The 9079-nt window shown below is 30.6% G+C and overlaps 3 protein-coding genes across 3 annotated transcripts; 1 reads left to right on the top strand and 2 right to left on the bottom strand.

Annotated features, from left to right (window-relative positions):
* Positions 1-286: 286 nt before the first annotated feature.
* LOC127257362 (uncharacterized) lies at positions 287-2925 on the bottom strand. Its single transcript, XM_051283747.1, has 5 exons — positions 2669-2925; positions 2213-2305; positions 2025-2104; positions 1702-1901; positions 287-1211 (listed from the first exon to the last, which is right to left on the bottom strand). Exons 1-5 carry the CDS (start codon positions 2854-2856, stop codon positions 1110-1112), a joined length of 663 nt encoding a protein of 220 aa, XP_051139704.1. The 5' UTR covers positions 2857-2925; the 3' UTR covers positions 287-1109.
* Positions 2926-4556: 1631 nt separating this feature from the next.
* LOC127257191 (flavonol synthase/flavanone 3-hydroxylase-like) lies at positions 4557-6409 on the bottom strand. Its single transcript, XM_051283567.1, has 3 exons — positions 6176-6409; positions 5533-6096; positions 4557-4962 (listed from the first exon to the last, which is right to left on the bottom strand). The coding sequence occupies exons 1-3, from the start codon at positions 6374-6376 to the stop codon at positions 4750-4752; spliced, it is 978 nt and encodes a 325-aa protein (XP_051139524.1). The 5' UTR covers positions 6377-6409; the 3' UTR covers positions 4557-4749.
* Positions 6410-8688: 2279 nt separating this feature from the next.
* On the top strand, positions 8689-9009 carry LOC127257200 (peamaclein-like). Its single transcript, XM_051283579.1, has one exon. It carries the CDS (start codon positions 8689-8691, stop codon positions 9007-9009), a length of 321 nt encoding a protein of 106 aa, XP_051139536.1.
* Positions 9010-9079: the final 70 nt, after the last annotated feature.

Here is a 9079-nt window from a genome sequence, read left to right as displayed (position 1 = left end):
ATATGCATAAAACAAGTTTTTCCTTCTAAATTAACGTTAAGATGGTAAATACATACTTACTTAATTCTGCTTGTAAGTATTATACAAATAAAATATTTAAAATATCTTAAATATTTTTATTTAAATAAAATAAATAAATAAATTGTATTTTATATATATATATTTTTTAAATTAAGTATACTTCATAAAAAAAAACTATTATAACAAATAAGTATTATATATTTTATTTGATAATAAATATCAAATATTAATAATGAAATTATTAAGCATTATATAAATATATGTTTTGGAGGACTATTAAAGGTCTGGTTAATGGGCCATCTTGGCTCAGCCCATTGAAACTAACGCTATAATAATTTTGGGCTCGGATTGAGCTCCATTAATTATTTATGTATTTATTTATTCGTGGTTCTTTAAATACTCATTTGTTGAGGTTCCAAGAATGCACTATTGTTGTCCCATAAGGGACGGGACAATGACAGTAAGGTTATGGATTCAAATTTTGGACGCCTCAGGTGATGGGTTCAAACCTCGATGGCTTGGGTCACCTGCTCTATATGATTCACCTACAGGGCATTTGAAGCAGTCAACAGATAAAAGAAGAATATGAAAATGAAGGTGATTGGAATTGTTGAGAATAATTATGAATAATATCTTATCCAAACATGATTCAAAATAAACAAATAAATAGAGCATATCGAATAGAAATTTAACTCCAATTTAATTTTCAGCTTCGTTCTTGTTTATTTTACCTTCTTTTTTCATCAATTTTTCGGTTATCGCGAGATAGCTCGTATCCTTTCTTGAAGAGGCCGGGGAATCCTACAATTAAATCAATTCCAATAGGCTTTTTCGATTAAGCCGTCGGTGGCGATTTTTTTACAACAACACAGTATATTATAAAAAAGATTAATTAAGTCGAAAAATATTACAATATATTTATATATAATGATGATGCTAGCTAGCAAAAGAATATTTCAATTTACAAATGGTAAGTGTGAACCAATTTATGGATAAACAAATTATTATAACTACTCTACAATGAAAGTTAAAATGTTGGAAATATATATATATATATATATATATATATTATTAAAACAATAAAATAATTACTCATATTTAGGTTTGTCTATAGATTCAACCATATTTTGCTTAGGTTTATTAGCTATAGACTCAACCACGTCTTCCACATTTTCCACATCTTCCTGAACCTGCATTATAAAAATAAAATTTTATTATAATTATTTCAGTAATGATTAATGCATTAAAAAAATAAAAAAATAATAATACATAGGCTCTATATAATTTATCAATTATTAATTGAATGTAGCCAATAGCTAAAAGTCAAGCTGTACATGGTTGAGTAAATTAATTTTAATTAATTATTTAATAAGTATCCATGAAGCTTCAAGGATGATCACATGCATGCCTACCAACTTGCATAAGTTTATACACATAATTATTTATTTATTTAGCTATATGATTTCACACAGTTAGGCCATTTGTATTATTTTTTCAAGCAATTGTATTTTTATTTTATTTTTTATAACTAGTCTCTTTTTTTTTTTTTTTTTTTAAAGTACATAATTCTTGTGATATTCAATAAAAAATGATAATTTTTTTTTCTTTGATAAACATGCTATAAAATTTCAAGAAAAAAAAAAATTGAAATAGAAGATTGTTAAGAAATTAAATTAATACCTTATCGATGACATTGTCGAGGCAATCGGCAGTCTTTGCCGTTTTCTCGGCCACATGTTCGACCATCTCGACAAGATCTCTCAGCTTGCCCTGTGGGAGATCTTCGGCGATATCTTCTGCAATCTTGTCGACTTCTTCCGCCACTTTTTCGACCGCCTCTACAATATTTTCGACAGTTTGAACTGCATTTTCGATCCTATCTGCAAAAATGTTATTGAATAAATAATCAATCAATTAATTAATTAATTAGGCTAATTTAATTTTAATTAAATGGAGAGATAGCTAGGGTTCTTGATTTCTTGAATTAGGGTTTGATGTCTTACTTTTGACAACCCACAGTGGACCCCATTTGTTGGTGAAAAATGGGAGGATGATTGACACCACAAATCCAAGAACCCAACTCCTATAACACAAAATTAAAAATGATTAGAATTTTTAGTAAGATCGATTAAATAATAATCGATTTATTTAAAAGTTTAAAGTGCGAAAAAAAATATATATATATACTCACATGGGATTATTACAAGAAGGTGGTCCAGAAGGCATCGGAGGCGCCGGCACTGGAGCTCCGGGAACAACATTAGCGTTTACGACGAACAAGTTTCTGAATTAACAAGACAAGAAATATTGTCATCATTCTTCATGCATATTATCGAATCACAATTTAATTTTTTCCACTTTATTCTACAATTCAATTAATTTATTTTTCTATAAAAGTATATTAACTTTCCTTATATTGAAACCAAAAACTAAAATTAAAAAGAAAATCACCTAACTAAACAACCCAAAAATTTTATTTTCTCTAAAAAAAATTATCGAATTCATTTACTTTCAGAAATTTCAAAATATATCCAAAACCCGAACATACATCTATATATATATATATATATATAGAGAGAGAGAGAGAGAGAGGGGGGGGTGTATGTATGCATATATAGAGAGATACATATTAGGGCTATATACATACCTTTTTAGGGTTTTGGGATGAGTATGAACCCTAATTTTGGAATTACTACTGTTCCAATTACTTCCAATTACATTGATGCTCTGGTTTGATCTGCCGAGACTTGCAATAGGGTTCCAATTCAGAGGCTCAGATCTCCTGGTCGCGTGAATCAGACCTGAGCTTTGCAGAGCAACAATGGAGTTTTCCATTGATCAGAGAGATAGAGAATGAAGAATTTTTATTTGATTTGATGATATCTGTTTATACAAGTACATATATAGCTATATATATATGTATATCTGCAGTGTATGTATTGATTTAGATTGTCCAGTTGGGAATTATTTAAAGTAAAAAAAGAGTTTTCGTAGGAAAGTTAGCAGACGCGCAGTCGGATTGTCAAAGATAGGTTAAAGGAAGAAGATGGAGTTGTTATATTTATTTAATCACAATTAAATAATAAAAATAATACGGGAGCAATTGTATCACGTGACTTGCAGAGATCAACGGTCAATTCAATTTATTACTATTATCTGTTTGTAATATTGAATTAAAAAATAACAGTAATATTTTATTAATTAATAAAAATATATAAAATATTTTTGTTTTTATAGGTACAAAGAAAAATAGTAATATTAATTTAAAATTAAAATTGTTATTTATATATATATATACACGTCAAATTTGTTAAATTATTGATAAAAAGTGGTGGAATGGATAGAAATATCAGTGATAAATTGATTATCTTTTGGAAAAATATAAATAATAAAATTGTTTATTTCAAATAAATTATAAATAATTTGACACAAAAGTAAATAATAATAATAAAATAATTTTGACCAAATATAGAGAATATTATTTTTTAAAGATTTGTTAAAAATATATAAATACACATAATACAAATAGTATATTTGTGCGTGACACATGAGATGGAGCTGTAAATTTATAATTGAACAATATATGTTCCATACTTCATTATTCTATTAATTTGCACGACAAATATAAATTAGTTACAGCCCACACTGCAATTTGCAATATTTTTATTTATTTATTTTACTATATTTTTGCAAGATTGGATCAGTCAAAGAAATTTATTGTCTAAATTTCAAGTCAGCCGCCGTGACGAACATTTTAACGTACAGTAAAAAATATATATATATACATATAAAAATATTTAGGTACACCTAATCTCTAGCATTTTAAAATAATTAAAATAAAACAAAAAGAAAATTAATATTATCTATCGATCGTCAATTCATGTTACATATGAGCGTTATATGATTTTATTTCACTCAATCAATCAGCATATATATATAATTAAATTAAGCATATTATGTTATAAATACATTATATTGTGTATATATATATATATATATTTGTTTCATTTGGTTGCTCAAATTTATATTGACTTATAAATAATTCAAATTGAAGTAAATGAAAATTATCTCAATACAAAAACTAAAAAGATGTGTTTATTTAAGCGCATTTTGATATATTAAGTAATCCAAATTCAAACGAAAGAGTTATGAAAAAAAATAGCAGTCAAATGTCTGTTGTGTACACAAAATATTTTTTAAAAATATCATAGCGATTTTAACTCGACTTTTGAATATAAAATTTCACTTTTTCATTTATATTTTACCTTCATTTCATCCTCCAAATATCCGTGTAAAACCCTAGCCGCAACTCATCCCCTCCTACTCAAGTTTGAGGTGATTTTGAAGTAAGTTTTCATATAATTCTTTTTTTTTTTTTTCTTGAAATTCGATTTCATAACTTGTATACATTATCTTAAGCTATTTCGGTTATTTAAATCATTGAATTACTGTTTTTAAAGCATATTTTGATTGGATTTTATACGATTTTCTAAAATTAGACACTCTCTTTCTCGATAGAAAAATACTACAGTGTAATCGATACATTTTTTTGTAATATTTGGGTGTATTCATTGGTCCAGTTCGCCAAAAACAACTATTACATCTACAAATTATGATGGATTAATACATTAATGACACAAAATATATTGATTTAAAATCAACAATAATTCGATATTAACCATAACTAATTAATTGGGTTTATAATAGAGAAAGCAATTAATTAAAGATCTACTGGGGAATTTTGTTGAGCTTGCAATAAGCATAGTCCTCAAATTTCTTGGTCTTATACTTGGCCGGATTGTCGTTGCCGACGAGCTTCGGGTGTGGGCCCACTTCGAGCTCCGGCGGCGGCTCCATGAACACCGGCCACGATATTCTTGTCTTTTCGCTATTCACAACTGACCTATGCAAAACTGCTTTGTACTCACCGTTGCTCACTATCTGATCGAAAGTTAACATATCAGTTAAACGATCAAATTTTGAATAGCTAAAAATATTCACCAAATATAGAATATATATTACTTATTATTTTAAATAATTGAATAATCATGATCTGGTGTGTTTACTTGTAAAATTTTTATATTTTGTTTTGATTTTGAATAGTAAAATTTTGAATTGAAATAATTGTTTGATGTGAATTTTGAATATAAAATTACATTTTAGGTAAAATAATAAATAAAAAAATGAGTGTTTGATATGAATCTTTTGAAGAAAAAAAAAATTAAAATAGTAAAATCAGGTAAAAAATTGTATTTATGGTTACTATTATTAAGGCATAAATGTTAAAGCTTTATTTACACAAATAATTTTGAAAATTTTGATGATATTCATTTATAGTAATCTAATATATATATATACACTTTATCACAAAGCAAAATTTTTCGAAATTTCAAAAGTTAATGTCTAAAGGGCCTAATTAAATTTTAACACAATTAGTTCATTAACATTAATTATATCAAAATTAAATATATAATAAAAATAAATAAGATTATACAGATTAATTAATAATACCTCAATTTGATCACCGATGTGGATGATCAAGGCATCGGGAACGTAGGCCACGTCGTACCAGTAATCCTCTTTATGGACCTGGAGGCCCTGGACCTCGTTGGGGACGAGAATTGTAAGGGCGGAGAGATCGGTGTGGGCCGGGACCCCGAGGACCAGGTCCGGCTGAGGACACGGCGGATAGTAATTGATCTTAAGATTGTACACGAGGTCCTCGCCGCCGACCGCCGCCTTCAGGTCGCCGTCCGGCAGGCCGAGCCCCGCCGAGAGGAGCGCCAGCAACTTGCTCTCCACCACATGCAGCTGCTTCCCGTACGCCTCCGTCACTTCCCGGTAGTCCGACGGAGTTTTCGGCCAGAAGCGGTGGTCGACCACCGCCGGCGGCCAGATCTTGTTGAAGAGGTGGTCGACCCACCCGTTTCGCAGGCGGGACCCGTACCCGTCGAGGCTCTTGCTATTCGGATCCTTCGCATAGGCTTTCTTCTCCTCCGCCGGCAGGTTGAAGAATTCCCGGCCGACGCGCTGCAGATCGGAGATTGCGACGGCCGGAATTCCGTGGTTAACCACCTGTTTTTATTATATTTTAACAGAATTTCTAAAATAATAATAAATAAATAATAAATATAGGTAAATATATAATGAGGACCTGGAAGATTCCCCAGGCGGCGGCGGCGTCGTGAACGGCTTTTACGAGATCGGCGTTGGTCGTCGCCGCCATGTCGATGACCGGAACCTCGGCGGCGCCGCCCTTGAATGTGGTGTAGCGCGGCTGCTCGTTTTCCGGCCTGATGAATTCCGGCGGGAGTTCCGGGAGGTCGGAGGCTGCCATTGCTGCTACGGAATTCATCCTATTTCTGTTTTATATATATATATTTATTTATTTTTTTAATTTTTTAATATTGTTGTGAAAAACTGTAGAATGGCGAAAGTGCTTTATTTAACTATTTGTGGCGTTCAAGGCAAGAACGAGCGTACACGTGGCAGGGTTTGTTCTGCCACACAATTCATGGTGACCAAAATCGACGAGTAACTGACCAACAACCTGCATAAAGACTACTATATTTTTTTATTATTCTATCTATCCTGCATTCTCAAACTTTATTTTATTTTTTTTTACAGTTTTTATATTTGAGTGACTATCATAGTTGGGAAACTATTTTTTCGTCTTTTTTATGCGTTAGTGACTATACACAGATTTTAAATTTATGTAATTTTTAATTTTGTTAGATAAATTTATATAAGTTACATTTTCTTTTACTTTTATATATCAAAGTGAAAACAAAAATAAATATGCGGTTTTATCAATATGTATAAATTATTTTTGTTGCCTGTTTTTTAGGGATGTTTTTCTATGGTACGAAAATAATATTTGATTGGATGTGAGAGAAAAATATATATATATATATTTTAAAAAAATTGTAAAGTTCAAATAATAAAATTTGAAAAAATATATATATATACCCTTAATCTAAGGATAAACAGTTTTTCAAACAATATTTCTCTTTTTTTTTTAAATTATTTTTTCAATAATATTTTTTTATTTCTTTTTTATTTGTTTCCTATTTTAAGTAATAGTTATTTTTAATATAATAAAAAATACATACTTTAAAAGAAAAGGAACTTGATTCTATACCCCTTTGTCAAAAATAGTAAAATGAATATATGAGTTGACAGAGGAAAGAAAAATAATATCATAATGTAAGATCATCAATTTATTAAATTATATTTTCTTAGATACGTATCATTGACCAAATACATTAATTGTTTCGAATGAAAATATTAATTTTTCCAAATATATATTAGAAAACACCAATCAAATTAAGGAACAAACAATCCATGAGGCAAAATTTTCATGAATTGGCATACGTACACGCACAACCAAATTTAATTAACTCCCAACTTTGTTCCAACAAATACATATACATACATATATATATATACATACCTTTCCTTAATTCATTCACATATATAAAAATAAAATAAAATAAAATAAAAAGAAGAAATCGTCGGCGATGCATCACAGAGTATTACTGGCGGCGCTCCTCCTCCTTATGGCGGAGATTATTGCAATGCCGCCACTGGCACCACCTCCGGTGGCCGGGAATTGGGCCAAATATTGCTCGGAAAATTGCAACCGGCGGTGCGCCAAAGCAAGAAAGCACGAACGATGCTTAGAATATTGCGGCCTATGCTGTGACAAGTGCCATTGTGTGCCACCCGGGACTTACGATAATTGGAATACCTGTCCGTGCTATCGAGATCTAAAGACATCGAAGGGTGGGCATAAGTGTCCGTAATTTTTTATTTATTTTTAAATGTCATCTCAATGCACTTTGTAATATACAAGACTGAATAATATTAATTATGCAGAATGATTATTTTACCTAAAAGCTCGAACCGTTAGAAATGCAACACTAATGAAACACTTTTTATCATTTTTTATTTTATTTTTAGATAAGATACAAATTTAATTCATCTGTTGTGATGTTGATTTGATTTTAATCTTATATTCAACTTGTTGATCCAAATTTCTGAGTTTTTATTTTTCTTAAAAAAAAAAATGCTAATTTTTTTATTATTATTATTATTATTTTTACTTCAAACTCAAACTCAAATCAATATTATTATTATTTTACTAAGGTATTTACCATTAAACTATATTGTAATTGTGATATTTATTTAAAATATTAATATGTATGTATATATATATATAATTTTTTTAAAATTTAAATATTAATTTAAAAAATTGGGCCGGGCACACTCTGATCTTCATGAGTTTGGACACAGCCCAATTCATTAGCGTGTCGGGACAGACACTGTCTGAAAATTATGGTAAGCGATTTCGCTTCATCGGAGGATATTCGTCTGAAAATCATCAGACATATTTTTTAGACCCAAATACAATTTTTTTGTGTTGCGGTCGAACTGGACGTTTGGACAATATATATTTTGTTTTACTAATTTTTTAAAAATTCAAAATTACTCATCACGCTCATATCCAACACATCCTAATTAATGTGTAACAACTCACATACAGTTGTAACAATAACGTTGTTACCCATTATATGATCGTGCCCAAAACCTTACACACTATATATATATATATATATATATACACACCTATACAATATAAAGACACACCTATACATATAATAGAAGATGCATAAACAGGCAGCGGCGGCGGCGGCGGCAGTGGTGTGTCTCCTCCTCACGGCGGCGGCGGCAGTGGATGAGTTTGACGAGTGGGAGGCTATGACTATGGCTCCGGCGCAACCGCCGGTGATGGATTGGTCGAAATATTGTGTCGAGAATTGTGATCGGCGATGCAGCAATGCCGGATATCGGGAGCGGTGCCTTCAGTATTGCGGGATCTGTTGCGACAAGTGTCATTGCGTGCCGCCGGGGACCTTCGGGAATAAGGATGCTTGCCCTTGTTATCGGGATTTCAAGAACTCGAAGGGCGGCCCTAAATGCCCTTAGAAATTATTAAGGAGTCGAGATTTTGGATTTATTTTTTATTTATTAGTTGGTGATTATTATTTGATTTTGT

Source organism: Andrographis paniculata, unplaced genomic scaffold (genome assembly GCF_009805555.1).
Source record: "Andrographis paniculata isolate CXL003 unplaced genomic scaffold, ASM980555v1 Contig57END, whole genome shotgun sequence".
Classification (NCBI taxonomy): Eukaryota; Viridiplantae; Streptophyta; class Magnoliopsida; order Lamiales; family Acanthaceae; genus Andrographis; species Andrographis paniculata.
The sequence above is the reverse complement of the archived record's forward strand: the minus strand, read 5'-3'. Positions and strand labels throughout refer to the sequence as shown.